The 19,018-nt window shown below is 27.7% G+C and overlaps 2 protein-coding genes across 2 annotated transcripts in view; one reads left to right on the top strand and one right to left on the bottom strand.

Annotated features, from left to right (window-relative positions):
• Window positions 1-5,851: 5,851 nt before the first annotated feature.
• Window positions 5,852-9,290, top strand: LOC112728370 (gibberellin 20 oxidase 2). Its single transcript, XM_025778460.3, has 3 exons — window positions 5,852-6,467; window positions 8,139-8,457; window positions 8,851-9,290. Exons 1-3 carry the CDS (start codon window positions 5,941-5,943, stop codon window positions 9,121-9,123), a joined length of 1,119 nt encoding a protein of 372 aa, XP_025634245.1. The 5' UTR covers window positions 5,852-5,940; the 3' UTR covers window positions 9,124-9,290.
• An 8,749-nt stretch (window positions 9,291-18,039) lies between these two features.
• Window positions 18,040-19,018, bottom strand: part of LOC112728367 (uncharacterized) — a 50,997-nt gene continuing 50,018 nt past the window's right edge. The window contains exon 13 of the mRNA XM_025778458.3: window positions 18,040-18,663. Within this exon, the coding sequence (XP_025634243.2) occupies window positions 18,655-18,663 (9 nt within the window). The 3' untranslated portion in view covers window positions 18,040-18,654. The remainder of the gene's footprint in view (window positions 18,664-19,018) is intronic.

Genomic DNA, 19,018 nt, shown 5'->3' with positions numbered 1-19,018 from the left:
GTGGTTTTACTTTTAAATCTGTTATGTTGATTATATTGTAAAATTTTTTTTCTTTGGAATTCTCTTTTTCCTTATTTCTTTGAAATTTTATAGATACTAATATTTCTTCAAGCATGTCTACTATAGAATTTAATTGTGGGTTAAAAGTATGATGAAGATGTGGTGAATCATTTCCATGGTAACATTTTTTAGAAATTCCATGAAAAATAAGTTTTTTCAGGTTTTTTAAGTCCTTCAATAAAACTTATAGTAAAATAAAGATTTTGAGAAAAATCATTTTGTATTGATTTTAAGAATTCGGTGTCATTACAGTTAACATTAGTTAAAATCATTAATTTTTGATCTATTAATTTTGATAACTTAATTATTTCTTCTCTTAAATCTTCTAATTTATTTTTTTCCATTAGGTGACGCTTTTATGAAGAGTTACGATTTTAAGTGAAAAGTGTGATTTTAGAATGTGTGGTTTGAATTTTGCCACCTAAGCATATCTTTAAATTTTGCTCTTTACCTTATATTTTACCAAAAATAAATTATTGCTATTGTTTTGTAGTGGCTTTTATAACCATATTCTCTTTCTCTATTAATTATTGTATTCGTAACCGTTTCCTTTATCAATGCAACCCTACATATTATTCTCTCTCTTCATTAAATTTATGCATGCCAAAACATTTGAGGAGGAACTTGAATAGGATTACACATTCATGAATCATGACAATTCTGATGAATCTGTATTGAGTCATTTTGTCTAACTGGTTTTACTTGCTAAGTCAGTCATCTTTTCATTAGGCAAAGACTCTAGTAAGGATATTTAAACATTTTTAAATAAGAACATTTAATCTTATTTATTAGATAGATTATCATGTATTTAATTTTGAATACATAACATAAATTTAAAATATTGTCATTGTTAAAAGGTAGATTATCATGTATTTAATTTTGAATACATAACATAAATTTAAAATATTGTCATTGTTAAAAGGTATATATTGTTATTTTTTAAAATTGTTATTTTAGTTTTGATATCAATTTTTTAATTTATTTAAAATTTAATTTTTTAATAAAATTTTATTAGAAAATTATTTTATTTTTTTATAAATTTTATAATATTATTTTTTATTTCTATTTTATTATAATTATTTTGATACTTTTTTATTTTTTTGCAAATTGAATATCTTTTACAAGTTTAATTTTTATTTATAATTTTATAATCCTTTTAATAATTCTTTTTTTATTTTTAAAGATTTATATTTTAATCTACCGATTCTTATTGCTAATTTTTTATTTTTTTTGTCTAACAGTTTTTGTTTATTTTTGAATTTCTTGAATAAAATTTATTGTAAAATTAAGATTTAAAAAAATTATTTTGTATTGATTTAAGAAATTCAGTATTATTTGAATTAATATTAGTTAATTTTTTTTGCCTATTAATTTGAATAATTTAATTATTTTTTCTTAATTTTTTTAATTTATTTGTTGATTTAATTTCGTTCATAGTTTATGTTTTTATTATTAAACCACATTTTTTAAAATACGTTTTTTAACTGTGGCTAAATAAACTTTAAAAAAGATTATTTTTATGGTCTTTATATGAGTGATGGCCTTTTATTTATTATTTTTTTAGAGTAAAGTATTGTTTTTATCCCAACGTTTGGGATAAGTTCTATAATTGTTCCTAACGTTTCATTCGTCCTATTTATGTCCCCAACGTTCCAAAATTGATTCAATGTTACCCTCCTGTTAACTCCACTGACAGAACACTAATGGAGCTGTCTACATGGACGCCTTTGTCTATTGTGGCAAACTATTCCCCTGTTGACCGTTACTGAGAATTGAATAAAAAAAGAAATTTTAATTTAAAAAGGTGTTGAAACCCTAATTTGAGATAGCCCCTTTTGTAGATTCGTCTTCTCACCATCGCCGTCTCTGTTGCAGTTGTTGCTGACTCCATGGCTTCGCAGGGCTCCCAGGCGGTGCGTAGCAGCAGTGCTTCGAGTCGAAACAGCAGCCAAGGCCATCGACGGAGAACAACTTGTTACTGTGGGGAGAGGCCAGTGCTTGCGATTTCATCAACGGCAGATAATCTGGGACGGAGATTCTGGGGCTGTGTTAACTATGGGGTAAGTACAAAATGTAATTACTGGGTATGACTATTATTTGATTATCTGATTAGAATTTTCTTTTGGTTTTGGCTTAGATTGGAGAAGAGTGTGGGTATTTTGTGTGGGCAGAGTCAGAGCAAGAGGCACAAGTTGTTCGATTGAAAAGAAAAATCACAGACTTGAAGGGTAAAGTGACAACAGTTGAGAGGATGTTGACATTGGCAGTAGCAGTTGCTCTGGTTAGATGGATATGTGCTATAATATTACTGTGTGAAAAAATGTCATTGACAAAAAATGAGAGATTTTTTTTTGCAATAAGGCTGCACAACATAGCCACTAGTGTGTAATGTCTTGGCAATATGTTGTCTGTATTTTAGGGTGTGGTTGTAGGCCAGGGATTAACTTGGATCAAATGTAATCTGTTGATTGAATAATTTTGAATGAAAATTTATTGTTAACCAATTTTATGTCTTTAATATACATTTTCATGGTACATTATTGTTGTAACTATTTGCAGATATAATTAACTAAAACAGTAACCTAGAAATAGCATAAAGTATTAACCTCAACATTAGGTCTAGTATGGCAATAGTTCACAACTTAACTAACATAGATATCATGTACATGTCCAAAAATTGGAAATATAAATCAACCAAGATGCTAAACAGTGTTTATGAAGTAGCAGCATCACCAAATACAAAATATGAAATCAACAACCATAGTTTTTAACCTATCACAAAAAAAAAAAAACAAAAACAAAAACAAAAACAAAATACATCACAAGTCACAGAAAATCACTCTACATTGTTCCATGTTCTTGGTGGAGTCTTGGCCATGAACCTGAGCTGGGATTGGGTGACCTTCTTCACTGGGCTTGGTAGCACCCTTGGTGTTGTTGGGGCTGGTGCAGAAATAGTTTATGAATGATTCACTTTAGCCCTTTTTGAAGTAGCAGTCTATGATTGTTGGGAGCTGACAGCTGGCTTTCTCTTTGGGTGTAAGAGTGGTTTTTTGTTGTTTCCCTTTTGCTTCCTAAGACCACTCTCAGTAGCTTTATTAAAAGAAGTCTTGGCAGAGAGTCTGGCACTTTTTCTAACCCCTCTCTGTGACCTCCCATTTGAAGTAGAACCAGCAGCATTGTTAACTTGTGCACAAAACAGATGGGCAGATAATTCAATGAAGCAAATGATGAAGACAAAAGTAAAGACAACAACAAATAATTAATGATATAGTCTTACAGCAGGGTTTGGAGATTGACCCTAGGACTGACTAGGTGCAGACTCTTTTTTCCCCTCTTCCGTGATGTTCACATCAATTAAACCTTCATCTCCCTCCCTGTCATCATCAATGTCACTGAAATCAAGACTATCAAGAGTGTGATCTAATGCATTCCCATAAATTGAATCAGAACTCCATGAACTTTCACTCTCCCTAGGTTCATAGTCATCATCATCATCAGAGGTCTCACTCCCCTCCTCTTCTTCTTCAACAGCATCAGAACTCCTAACAGCCTCACATGATCCCTTACTCATGGACCCAACCTCTTCCACTTCAGTAGGTCCATCAGTAACTGGCTTTGACCCAAGCCCAACATTAGGACCTTCATACACAACAATTGGGTCAGGCCCAGCCTCATCACCTATTTTAGCAGGAGTAGTTATTTGCCCCGGTTGCACATCTTCTCCCACTTCACTTGTCTTGTGAACAACATAAACCTCAACCATATCATCCTCCACCTCAATTCTTGCCATATCCATTGCATCTTTGTCGTTTTTAAGCACGGCCAATCCTTCCTCTAACCCAGCATTCACAGCTTTATACCACATCGCAGCGATATCCTTCTTCAAAAATCCCTGTCTACTCATTATTTCATAAACCTCAATCAAATTTCATTCATCTTCATCACAGTAGTCTACAATGGACGTCTCCCCACACAAATACATAACAGCACCTTCTTCAAGCCGAAACCTACCCTGGTGATAAATTTTTACACTAAAATGACTCATCTCTTCCGCTACTTTTTCTATTACAAGTTTCAAACATCATAAAACAAGGGTAATCAATGTGCAGGAAAGAAAGTGTAAATCAAAACATTCTACTAACATCAACAACCCTAAACCCTAACAACAACAATATTGCAATCATAGAAACCCTATGCATTAACATCTTTACTTGCATGAATTATTCCTTTGAAATGAAAATCAAATATAGATTGCACATACCTTTTCACTTTATGCCGTTTCAAAGTTTTTAGTACCAAGACGGGGCAATGCTCTCCTGTATGTAGGGAAAACTAAAATACGAACTCGCTTCAATCTGTCTTCTTCCAGTGTAATTGAGCTCGTCGAAAAACAGAGGAGAAAAGTTCGATAGGGGTTCAGGGAATGTGGAAGATGAAGTGTTACGTTTTTCTTTCTCTCATCTGAATGCAAGCATTTCGTATGCTAAAAGAAACATTATGTGCGAAGGAAAACTCGCGTCAATACACACATTTGGGGTTAGCAACGTTTATTGTTCACGTAGGCAACTCCATTAGTGACAATTATAGGACTTATCCCAAACGTTGGGGATAAAAATAATACTTTACTCTTTTTTTATAAAGTGTATAGTATTTTGACTTCAATTAAGGTGGCACATTCTAGCGCCAGTTTTTACATGTCCTTCTTCTCAATGTCATTTAAAAAAAAATTAAATGTAAATAATGAAATTTTACCATGATTAAGAGAGTTTTCATTATAGACAAAATATATTTGACGAATTTGTTAATTATTAATCATTCATGTCAGTTAATTATGGTGTATATTCAAATATATATAATATCATTAATATTGTTTTAAAATTTTATGTAAAACATTAATTATATATTATAATTCTTTTTGAATTAATATCATCATATATTAGCTAAATTTATATAATATGCTATAAGATATTGTAATAAAAAATGATCATGATTATTTCCAAATTTCGTTAGGTTGATAACATATATTGGTTGCATTTTCAATTTATAAAAATACTAGAACTATACATCTATATATTAAACTTCTAACTAGTTAATTAGTTTATAAAAAATATATTAATCTAAAACAATAAAAGTATAATTTATAATTATTCTGTCTTTTTCTTTTCAACAGGACTAAATATTTTTTTTATATATGTTCTTAAATAATGATGTAACTATATTCATTATTTCTTATTCAATTTTAAAATTCACTTATTATAATATTCACGGTATAAATAAAATTTTTTTATTATATTTTATATCAATTATCCAAATTTTAAAAATAACATGCTAATTAAATTAATTATTTTTTAATAAAATTATAAAAATATAAAGAAACAAAATCTTTTAATTTATTTATAAAAATATTATTTACACACTAAAATTAATCACTAAATTCAGTTATTATATATTTATAGTTTAATTTATTTTAATATATATTTTATATTAGTAATTAATTTTGATAATTAATTTCGGTGTATAGTTAGCACGATTGATTTATTTATTTATTTATTTTATCAAAGATAGGAGACTCCAACCCGCAACCTCTTAATTGAATACGAAGAGATTATACCATTTGAGTTATAAGCCAGGATTGATTTATTTATTGCCTCTAATTAGTTGCCATTAAATTAGTTGTCTCTATTCTCCATCCTGTTGCCACTTCACCCTTTAATTTGCATCATTTGCATGTACCCTAGTTCCCACTTCTCTGTATTCTATTTCTATATATATGGGTACCAATATCCCAAAACATCATAGTAATCCTCAAACAACATTATTATTATTGTAGTGATCGAGTTCACACTTCACAATTGTCTTCGCATTTCAAAGACAAAAATGGCTCAACCAGTGTTTGTTTCATCAGCCCAAATCTCAAAAGAAGATGAAAAGATAGTGTTTGATTCATCTGTTATGTCATATGAATCCACCATACCCAAAAAATTCATATGGCCTGATGAGTTTAAGCCAAGCCAAGACATACCAGAACTTCAAGTTCCAGAAATTGACATGAAAGCCTTTCACTCTGGTGATCCAAAAGTTATATCAAATCTTTGCTCTAAGATTGATGAGGCATGCAAGAAGCATGGATTCTTTCATGTTGTTAACCATGGCGTGGACGCCGAACTCATAGCGAAAGCTCATGTTTTGATGGATGATTTCTTTGGCATGTCGTTGGCAGAGAAACAGAAGGCTCAGAGAACGCTTACAGATTTTCGTGGGTATGCTAGCAGCTTCACTGGCAGATTCTCTACCAAACTTCCATGGAAGGAAACACTCACTTTTCCTTACTCTGCTGAGAATTCATGCAAAGCTGTGGAGGAATATTTTGTTAATGCTCTTGGGGAAGATTTTCGTCACTTTGGGTGAGTTACAATGATTTCTTCCCTTTCTATTTTTATAATGAGCCATGCCTGAAATGTTTTAATTTAGTTATATTTATTTTTTAAAAATTATTTATATAGCGAAGGTAATAAGTAGTTATTTTTATAATAATGTTTTGGAAACGTTGAAATTTAATTCAAATTTGTCTTATTTAGTATTTATTAATTATCGTTAAAATTAATAAATATTAAATAAGAGAAGTTTGAATTAATTTTTTATTATTTATTGAATATTACGATTATTTTTTATAGTTGTGGAAATTAAATCAGTAAAATTAGCAATTTAAAAGTTTAAAATATTAACTAAAATTAAATAAGATATAATCATTGTTTTTTTACTACATAATATTATGTAGTTGAATATATGTGTGAAATTACTTTATATTTACTGGATATTAAAATTACATTATTTTATTCTGTGTTTTTTTATTCTTAATTTCCATGAAAAAATAATTAAAATTTTATTATCTCTTTTTGTTTTATTTTATTTTAAATGTTTACTTTAAAAAATAAAAAATTAAGTCAAATTATTTTTAATCAAGTAGAACATTTTATTTTTTTATTTTGTACAATTGACAAAATGGCTCAGTAATTTAACGTGGAAATGGATCTTTTTAATTTTTTTTAATTTGAAAAAGTAAAATGTGATATCATATAATTAATTTTATGAGTGGACAAAAAAAGAAAAACAAAATAGAAAGCATTAAAAGATTAAAAATTAGTCTAAGGGTGTTCATGGATTGGATCGGATTCGATCCGCATATCTGTGGTGTTTATTCGAATTCGATCCAAAAATTGCAGACATAAATCTGATCCGCAAAGCTATTCAATCCGCACACTAATCAGATCGGATTGCGAATTTTGTGTTGGTATCTGCATATCCACATATCTGCAAAAATAAAGAAATAAATATTCTTTTTATGTTTTATTTCAACTAATAATTATTATATATGTTGTATTATTTTAATTTATTATTTAAAAAAGTATGTTTAATATTATTTTAAGAGTAAACATATTTAAAAGAATAGAAAAAATAAATTTTATTGATTTTTTAATAAAAATAAGCTTTTAAAAATATATTTTGTGTTTTGCGAATATATGATATTTGATCCAATTTATAAATGTGCGAATTGGATCCAAATTTGTTTAAAAACTACGTATATTTAATCTGATTTGACTCGATAATTTTAATATGGATCGAATAAAAATTTTAGACATATCTAATCCGCGTCCACTCCTAAAAATCATATTTTATTTTTAATTAAAAAATTAAGAGAATCTATTTCTATTTTAAGTGAACATACATAGCATCATTATTGTTAATTGCGTCACGTTAGCCTTGTCCATCAATTATAATAGAATAGTATAGTTATTATGAGAAAAATAAAAAACAATTTATAATATAAAATATTTAAAAAATAAAAAATATAATATAATAAGTAAGAAATTTAAAAATAAATTAAATTTTAAGGGTAAACAAAACCTGGTTAACATTTTTCTAGAGAGAAATGTTCATTTTTAAGATATATATTTTCCTTAATTTCAATATACATACCTCAGAGAACTGTTTTAATTTGTCAACCTGACTGCATCAATTTTAAAAGGAAAAGATTAATTAAAAAATCTTGACACATATATATTTGTATTTGATAGGGAGTTCTACGAGAAATACTGTGATGCAATGAGCAATCTAGCCCTTCAAATCATGGAACTTGTGGGAATGAGCTTAGGAGTTGGGAAATACTTCAGAGACTACTTTGAAGAAAATAACTCTATTATGCGACTGAATTATTATCCACTTTGTCAAACACCTGATTTGACCTTAGGCACTGGGCCCCACTGTGACCCTAATTCCCTTACCATTCTTCATGATGATCAAGTTGCTGGTCTTCAAGTGTTCTTCGATGGCCAATGGTACTTGGTTCCTCCAAGACAAGGTGTCTTCGTTGTTAACATTGGTGACACATTTACGGTAACAAATCTTTATATTGTAATCTTGTTAGTTGGTAATTGGTTGATTTTATATAATTTAATATATTTAATTAAACTATTTAATATAATATATATTTATATTTTAACTATTATTTTTATATAAAAATATATTGAATAGATGCCAATTAAAATTAAATATAGCATATATTACAGTATGGTGTAATTATATTCCTGAGTACATACATATACCGATTGAGTTGAATTGACATTTTAAATTTATTCCGCGTGATTTCTCAAAATTAATTAATATTTATAAATAAATACGTGTATTATTAATAACTTATGTTAATATATATGTTATACAATACTGATTTGATAATTAATTTTTAATATACCCATAATATAATTGTTATTTTTATTTATTTATTTTCAGGCTTTATCAAATGGAGTTTACAAGAGTTGTTTGCACAGAGCTGTAGTGAATGACAAATCAGCAAGAAAATCACTTGCTTTCTTCCTGTGTCCTAAGAGGGACAAAGTTGTCAATCCACCAAAGGAACTCATTACTGAAGAGAATCCAAGAAAATATCCAGATTTCAAGTGGCCAACCTTGCATGAATTCACTCAGAAACATTACAGGGTTGATGAAGGAACTCTTGAAACATTCTCCAAGTGGCTTTTAGACAATAAAACTTCAACCAATTAATTAAGAGTGTCTCTTGTATATATATATATATATATATATATATGCCATCCAAATTAAACCAACAAGTATGTAATAATCGAACTTTATTTTCTTATGTTTAGGTGTGGATGATGATCATATATATAGTCGTAGACTCTTAGGAATAATATAATAAAGTGCTTGGTGTATGTCTTCATCGATTTTGAGTCCTTATAATAATATTATCATGTTTAAGCTTTTAAAATCATTTTCTCTTTTTTGATTAATTATTAATGAGTTATTTTTTCTTTTCAATGAAACAATAATATTATTAAGTTTTAAAGTGATCTTTAAATTTTCACTTAAAAATTTAAAATTGATCATTAAATTTTCAATTATTTCAATTTCTACATGAATTTTTATTATGTAATTTATATTAATCCTTCATTAGTAGCGTGTTAATTAATATGACATCATAAATGAACAATTAATAATATATAGTCTAACCAGACTATATCATTTAAATTATAATTTATTAGCATAAAATATCAATTAATTGCACATATAATAATAAATAGCAATTTTACGTATTATAAAACAATTTATTCATATGTCAATTGATATCATTATGTATCACAATATAATTTGTTTATATATTACTGACCATTAAAATTTTAGAGATAAATTTAAAACTGAGAAAAAAATTCAAGTAACACTTTTAACTTTTAAGAGTTAATTTAACATTTATTCTATTTCTTTATTTCAAAACTTCCAAAGAACGTCCACATACATTCATTATTTTGCTCTTAAATCATGATTTAATTACCTTCTCACATCCTTCAATTTAGAAAAATTATTACCGAAAATTCGTCTAAAAGAAAACACGTGTAGGACATATTCTGATCTATATCTAAACATTTAAATATTAAAATTTTGTTAAAGAATCCATCTAATTTTATAATTAATCTTTTCCTTTTCAAAATAGATGTGGTAACAAAAAGAATTTAACTGAGGTATTGAAAATTAACGGAAATACCATAAAAATAATTTTTTTTCTTCCAAAACGGGGTTTACTTTTCTTTAATTTATTTTTCTAATTGTTTGCATTGCTTATATTTTTTTTATTTTCTCTTTTATATTTTAAACAAAAATATTACGTACATATAAAAAATTAATTACTAAATCAATTATCATGTATTATATTCATACATATTAATTCATATATTTTTTTAATTAAATACTCAATCAATAAAATGATCAAACTTGTATCAAATTTATCAAAGTAGAATAATAATTTTTTTGTTTTACAGTAGAATAATAAAATTTTATGAAACACCAAAGATATATTTTTATTCGGTGAGTGATATTTTATATTATATACATAAATCATAATTGTATTTTAAATTGTTTTATTTTCCTATGCTCAAAATAATTACTATTATTCTATCATAAAATTGGCAGGAAATGCAATTCAAAATGAAGCCATGTGTGTATCATAAGTTCATAACTTATCAGTCAAAATTTATTAAAATACGGTTAAAATATATATTAAAATATAAATACACATTAAAAATAAATTAAATTACACATGTATTTATATACAAATATATTAGTGACTAATTTTAGTATACAAATGATATTTTTGTTTAAAGTAATAAGCATAAAAATAATTTTTAAAATAGAAATCATTGTAATTAACTCACCCAAAGTGTCGAAAATCTTCCGTCCCCAAGAACTGTAACAAAATATTCCTCAACAACTTTGCATGACTTCTCATCAGAAGAATAAGGAAAAGCATACCCTCGTTGAGCCTTCTTCTTCTTCTCCAGGAATGGCATGCCAAAGAAATCATCCATGAGAGAATCCACGCTTCTTGCATGCCCCATCAATTATACTATGTTTTCATTTTCTTTGGGGTCTTCATGGGGTGATGAAACAAGCATTGCTGCTTCAGCCATTTTTTGGTTTTGAAATGCAAAGGCAATTATATTGTTGTTTTAATTTGAAGATGGATTACTATGATGTTTTGGTATATATATATACATGTTGTATCACACGAAAGGGTGATGCGGCAATATTTAGTAACATTGGTTATGATCATATTTAACTTTTTTTTTTTTGTATTTAACTTATGCATATCACAAATATAATAACATAAATATATTTTTGAAGTGTGTTTAGATATGAATATATGTCCTACACGTGTTTTCTTTTAGACGAATTTTCGGTAAGAATTTTTTCCAAATTGAAGGATGTGAGGAAGGTAATTAAATCATGATTTAAAAGGTCAAATGAATTTTACCAAAATGATGAATGTATGTGGACGTTCTTTGGATGTTTTGAAATAAAGTATATAGTAAGAGTAAAGATCAAGATAGCAAGATTAAAGATCTTGAGAATGATCAATGACTAAAAACTTTCTGTTAAGTGTAACTCTCTCTCTCTCTCACACACACACACTTTCACAGCATGTATATATATACTCTATATATTTGTACCTGGTATGAGTTAAGAGAGTTGTATAATGCAATTAAGCTTTAACTTCTATAGTTTTCATTTTCCTCTGCTACTATTCAGTTTCTATAGTTCTTCAACCTTAGTTTTCTTGTTTCGCAAGTCGTCTATTCAGAATCACTTTATAATAAAGAAATAGAATAATGTTGAATTAAGTCTTAAAAGTAGTACTTGAATTTTTTCTCAATTTTAAATGGATCCCGATAGGGAGATAATGGACTATTTATACAATGTGTACAATAGACTATTGAATTACAAAATGAACATCCCTTCTACTATTTAGAATAACCATCCGAGTTCTAGAGATAATAAACATCTTCCCAAAATATTAAATTGATTTTGGAGATCTAGCGCTCTAATACCATGTCATGATACCACTCATCCCAAAAGCTTCAACTGATGGAAAAAAGGTAACACTAATGGTTATATCTCTAATACTTCATAAACCTCCATTGTACACATTTATTCCATTAGCTCCTCATACTTTCCCATTTTAAATTCATCCCTAAAGTTTTAATAGTCAATAATATATAGATAAATTATGTTATTGTTGTTAAAATTTTTATTCTAATTTGCTAATATAAAAATTAGTCCGAGTAATATTGTAATTATTAAAAAATTTTATTAGTTAATTGCGTTGACAGTTAATTAGTTTTTTGATAGAGAGAATATAATTATTCACAAAAAATATAATTTAGATATCTAATTTTAATAATCACAATAGACACATGACATAAATTGACATTTAGACAAATTATGTGTATAACACGTAAAATTATTATTTACATTTTATGTGATGTGTAATTAATTGGCATGTCATTATTTTATTACATGTAGTTAAACCATGTTCTGACATATGTTATTAATTGTCCATTTAAAATATCGAATTAACACAATGTTAATAAAAAATATTCAAAAGATTAAGGTAAATCAAATAGTAAAAATTTAGATTAAAAATAATTAAAAATTTAATGACCAATGTAAAAATTTGACTGAAAATTTAAAAATTTGAATTTTTTAAATTTTAAATTTTACTTTAAAAAGTAAAGTGTGATCTATCATTATTTATTTTATAGATAGAATAAAAAAATATATGAAAGAGAAAATATTCAATGAAATCTCACTTTATTTTTTAAAGTGAAAATCTAAAATTTAAAAGATCCAAATTCAAATTCAAAGACTACTTTAAAACTTGATAATATTATTGTTTCATTGAAAAAACTTGATAATATTATTGTTTCATTGAAAAGACAAAAACAAATAATGGAGTCGTCAATAATTAATCAAAAAAGAGAAAATGATTCGGAAAGCTTAAAAATAATAATATTTTATATTGAACTTTCATTTATTGACCATAAAAGTTCAGCGCAGATTGATGCACCAATAAATCCCACAACAAAATATCCAGAAAGTTTATTTAATAAGTGGAAATATAATATATAAACCAAACGTGAAGTTACACCAATGACATAATTGTTTGTTTAATGTGAAGTCAAATCCAATATGAAATAATGATGGGCAAATATGATGATATCCATGTATCGGATAAGAATACATCTAGGAAGCCAACATCATTTCGGTCAAAAGACATAAACATAAAAATATTTAAAATTAAACATTTAAAGAAAGAATATTTAAAAGTGAAATAAAATAAAATGAACTTAGGGTATAATTTAAGATTTAAAATTTGAAATCTAAAATGGTCGAGTTATGCCGACAATTTATTTTAGGTGAAATTGTGGTAATATTGAGAATAAAAAGAAATAAAAAAGATAAAAGAATCATTTAAAAAAATAACGAGTAAATAAGTTTATTTGGCTAGAGTCTAATAATTATTTTAATAATATTTTGGTGAAGATTTAAGGTTGTTCTTTTCATAATAAAAATATAATGTATACTGGCATATTGTTAAGGGATTACAAATGGTTTGGGATCTGGGCATAAAGAAAATCATTTTTGAGACTGACTTTCTTGTTAGAAAAAACTTAAGCATGAGTTTGAGTTTTCATTCTGTTATGGATAAGTTTCATACTGTGTAAAGGAAAAAAAAAAAAGAAATTAAGTTTCATACTCCATGACAAAAAAAAATGTATCATACTCAATCAACAGTATAAATATCGAGAAATATGTATAATCTTAATGTATGAAATACCATAAATAACATAATAATTAGTTTAAATTTATTTTTTATGTTCCTTCTAATCAAGAGAATTTACAAGAGTTGCATGCACAGAGCTATTGTGAAGAGCAAAATTGTTAGAAAAGCACTTAAAAAAAAAAATTCAAATTCTTAAATAAAAACAAATGTACCATGCATATCGAAGTAAGGAAATGTTAAAAGCAAAAAATACAAACTCAATAATTTTTATGTTTGCATAAGAGAATGTACTAACATAACATTAAACTGACAATTGAATGTAAACCATCGTTTTCAAAGAGATTACAAAAAAAAGACTGTTTAAAGCAGTGAATAGAGTAAAATAAGTAATATAGTTCAATACACTCTTATAATCCACCATCCATTACAATCACACACCTAACACCTCATTAATGTAATTTTTTTTTTATTTTTATTTTTTTTTTGTTTTTTTTATTTTTTTTAACTTATAACCACACTAGGCACACACTCTTTTTTTTTTTTTTGGTAACTTAAAATCACACCACACATACTTTTTTTCTTTTTTGCATTTTAATTTTTTTTTTGGATTTTTTTAAAACAACTATAATATAAAACCAATCAAATTGCATCTGACAATAATATTTTCTCTTGATCAACTCCTTTGATATAGCTGGGTGTTGCTTTTTGTCTGTAACTCCATCTTTAAAATTGGACTCTGTTTAATAGAACTGTTAATAGAACTATGTCAGTTTAAAAAAAGATAAATAAAAATAAAAAACCTAAACTTAATTAGTAGCAATAAAATTAAAATTTAATGTAATGTGATACTCCACTTTAATTTGGGGTCTACTAGAAAGATAAAATTATTGATAAATAAAATGCAGTTTAATTTTAAAACCAAAAAAAAAAAAAACAGCTTTAAACTTATGAAAGCTCCCTCTACACTTCTAACAAGAAAAGAAAGGGGGGATAGATTGAACAACATTACAAAACTTAGTTGTAGTGTTCACAGTTTAAAATTTGCATTAAGTGCATGATTCACAAATTAGATTATAAAATCATTATTAGAAAAATGAACCCATATTATCTAGAATGAGTTGTGTAGTGTGTATGACAAAATAAAATAAATTATCAACCTACAAACTATTTGGTCATAAGTCATAACGTATAAATAAATAATTTTATATTCAGACAAATAAATAATTATTTGAATATGTGTCATTTGTTGAGAACCTTCAGAAATTTTTTGAGTGATATTGTATCGAAAAAATATAATTTTATATTCAAACAAACATACATAAGACTTTCGAACTAACTAAAAGTCAAAAGTATATGTTTGTGACTTTTTCTTTAATTAAGTTAATCTTCATCCTGCTAATGTTTTAGAGTAAATATATATAAAGATTAACTAATTATTTTAGGTCAAGAATATCTTACATTTAGATCTAGATAGAATTAATAATAAATTATATATATATATATATATATATATATATATATATATATAATTTACAATATTTGTATAGTAAAATTAATTAAAGGAGTTTTAATGCTAGCTAGTATCCAAGTAAAATGCATAATGACCGGCTAGTAATGACATTATGAAAAAGTAGTACAATAATGGAAGAGAGAATGAATATGATGCATGTCCCTTACATATCTCTGAAGTGGGTATGAGCAGTATGAATATAAGAGGAAAATACATGACATTCAACTTGGTAATCTTTTCTTTTTCTGCATGCGCTCTTTCTTGTAGATGACTATTTTGTATAACAAGTCAGATGGGAATGTGGGATGTGTGAAGGAGAGACCTAATAGGGGTTGGTATTTAGGGTATTTACATGTATAGATGACATGCATTGATGATTTTGCAGCATCAGTATCCCTTTCTCTTTGCTTCGTAGCTTATTAAAAAAAAATGGCTAAATTTTCAATCATAGTTTAATAAATTTCAAGAAAGTAAACTTCATTTAATTTCATAAAAAGTTCAACTAAAAAAAAAGGAATTAGATACATTACCCCTTCAAATGCATTCCGTACAACACAGTTGAGATCATCTTCTAGCAAGAATGCTTGTTTTGGTAACACCAAATATGGATATTCATAATCCTCTTTGAATTGAACTTCCATCCACCTGTTCACAGATACTGTACCTGCACAAAAACTCTCCATCTTGCTGCAATCGATTACCAACAACTTAATTAAGGATGGGAATTTCAAGGCAATGTTCCCATTGTAAAACCTTTCAAGGTTTGGTAGAGAGCGTAGAGACAAAGTCTTAAGTTTCTTGAAAATTATCTTCTCTTCGTCAAGCTTTGACGACTCTCCTACTTCTTCTTCAGACACAATCTCTTTTAGTGATTCACAGTTCTTTATGGACATGTTCTTCATCTGATGCAGAGTTCTGCTTGTTGAAGGTGTGAACAAATTCACAAGTCCATTGCATTCTGATATGTTCAACTCTATTAGGCTCGAAAACGATACCTTGCTTGGTACTATGCTCCTCAAACAATGGCACTTATCTATTTGCAGTTTTTCAAGATTTTCAGAAATCTGTTGCATCCAAGAATGCTCTAGCCCAATGGAATTCAGCTGCGACAAGGTACTCAACTGCAAACACTTTAGATGTGGAATAATTTCTTTCACACAAGCCATGCTGGGACTTTTAGTGCCAAATATCTCTTTGAAAGAGCAACAACTCACAACAAGCTTTTGTATGATGGTGGGCAGCTTTTGAAGTAATTCATATGGAAAAGTAGCTGAATCATCATGAAAACATTGCAACAGAAGAGCTTCTAATTTTGAAAGGCCATTCACATGAAACTGTCCATGCAACATCATCATGATTTCCTTCTTGTTCAGTGCTAGAAACTTCAAGTATGGAAATACCTACAAGGGGAAAAAGTATGTCTATTTCAGCATACTACTACATACATGTTGGCTAAAATAATTAATAAGACATTGATGGATATGTCATAAAATTTAACAACACATGGAACCTTTTCTGGCAACAAAATGGCTTGACACTCTGCTTGTGGATATTGAAATTTCTGAGACTCAAATTCGAATGTCTTCAACTTTTCACAGTGAAATAAGTGCACTTCCTCTAGTTTGGGGCATTCTAGCTTGTGCGGTGAAGGGTAAAAACATTCTAATTCTGGCAAAGACCACAGTTTTATGGATGTCATGCTTTGCAATGCAAACTCTTTAGGAGCTCCTTCAACAATTGCTTCATCCTTTGTAACAATTTCCACCAATCTATCACACTCTGTTATTTCCAGTTTCTCAAGTTTATTCAGATTTTCGGCTACAGATGTTGGAAATAACCTTTGAAGGTTGTTGCATCCATGAACGTAGACTTCTTGAAAACTCTGAAAGTAACTAATTTGTTGAGTAGGATCTGAACTAATGTGTTTCTCTAAGGCCTAAGTTGCTTTTGAAGGACACGGTTTCTTTTCTTTACTATATATGCTTATCAATCTTACAAAACTCTAGAGGATTATTTTGTTTGTGTTCTTGGAGAAGATTTCAGACAACTTGGGTATATCAGAAATTCAGAATATCATATAATAATTTTCTTTTAAATTTTTAATAGACTCTAATCTCAAAATAACATTTATTGATTTTTTTTATCTGTCAAGTATTTATTGTTGTATCACCTAAAGCAATGTTTGTCTCATGTTTTCATTTGGTAGAGTAAAATAAAGTGGTCCTTACCCAAGCATATTTGTAATATAAAATATTTCTCATATTTTCATTTGGTAGGAGTTTGTATCAAAATTACTCTGAAGTGATGAGCAATCTTTTTATTAAGATCATGGAACTTTTGGGAGTGAATTTAAGGGTTGGCATCAAATATTTCAGATGTAGAAAAGAAATGATTCTATAATAAAAGTGAATTCCCGTTATCTACTATGCAAAGACTTGCATGCAAACAAGAAAATCATCAGTTGTTTTCTTTCAGAGTCCAAATACAAAATAAAGTAGTGACTCCTCCAAATGAACTTATCAACAATGAAAATCCAAACGTGTATCCAGATTTCACATGGCCAGCTTTTCTTGAATTAAGACACATATTATAGGCATTATAGATCTGATGCAAGAACTCTTGATGCTTTCTCAAGGTGGCTAACAAAGAACAAAAGTATGTAATGAGTTATAATTTCAGTACTTTAGGATTTGTGTTAGCCAGGGGATAAAGTGATATTCATAAGTTTGATACTTTGGCTTGTCTAGCCGAATAGATGAGGACCTATGACTTACTTTCTAAAAGAATAAGTAAGATTATATTCAATTTTAAAAGAAAAAATATACCATAACAAAAATAAGAAAATGTTGAAAATTTAATCACTCTCCTGTGTTCACATAGAATGTCACGACATAATATTAAATTGACAACGGAATACAAACATTTTTTTTTTACTTTTAAAAAAGGAAAGTACTTAAAAGAATGAATAAAGCAAAATAAGTAATACAGTTTAACATACTGTTATCATCCATTATCCATGACTTACAATGCAATCACATTTCACACACATGGCTACACTAGCATAGATCATCCTCAACCCCTTTTTTTGTTTTTTTTTTTTAACTTATAACCACACCACACATGCACACTCTTTTTTTTTTTTTTAACTTATGACCACGCTACACACATCACATGCACTTTTTTTTTTTTTTTAACTTACAACCACACCACACTTGAACTTTTTTTTTTTTTTTTCTCTCTTTTCTGCTTTGGGTAAACTTATACCATGCACACTACACACCTGCTCTCTTTTTTTTCCTTTTTTAATTTTTTTTAAATTTTTTTAGTTGTTTTTGGAAAAGAAATACAACATAAAAGTCAAGTTGCCAATATTCCTTCCTCTTCATCAATGTCTTGTCCATGTGGGTATCCTCATTTTGTCTCTAACTTCATTACTGGAATTAGATTCCGCTTAATAAAACTGTTAATATAACAGTGTTAGTTTAAAAAAAGATCAAATAAAAATGAAAAATTGAAACTTAAATAATATATGCAGTAAAAAAAATGATGGTAATATAACTCTCAACCTTAATTTGGGATCTACTAGAAAGGCAAGGAAGACAAACATAAAGGATTTTGTTTTGGACAATAACAATAACAACAACAATAATAATGTGTATAGAAAACAAATTTTTGCTTTGAACCTTTCCCAATCATTGCCTCCAATCAGAACATGGTTAAAAAATAAAATTAATAAGAGAAGAACAAAAGAACAAATTAAATAGCACTTCAAGGCTTAGTCACAGTATTATTATTCTCATTAAGTGTATCTGTAA

The sequence above is a fragment of the Arachis hypogaea genome, chromosome 12 (assembly GCF_003086295.3).
Source record: "Arachis hypogaea cultivar Tifrunner chromosome 12, arahy.Tifrunner.gnm2.J5K5, whole genome shotgun sequence".
Lineage (NCBI taxonomy): Eukaryota > Viridiplantae > Streptophyta > Magnoliopsida > Fabales > Fabaceae > Arachis > Arachis hypogaea.
Note: the sequence above shows the minus strand (reverse complement) of the source record. Positions and strands in the feature narration are given on the sequence as shown.

What these genes read in the sequence shown, in the direction of transcription:
- LOC112728370 (XM_025778460.3), top strand. Translation starts at nt 5,941, where the DNA reads ATGGCTCAACCAGTGTTTGTTTCATCAGCCCAAATCTCAAAAGAAGAT. An exon ending in GAAGATTTTCGTCACTTTGG is followed by an intron (nt 6,468 to 8,138) that starts GTGAGTTACAAT and finishes TGTATTTGATAG; the next exon opens with GGAGTTCTACGAGAAATACT. An exon ending in ACATTGGTGACACATTTACG is followed by an intron (nt 8,458 to 8,850) that starts GTAACAAATCTT and finishes ATTTATTTTCAG; the next exon opens with GCTTTATCAAATGGAGTTTA.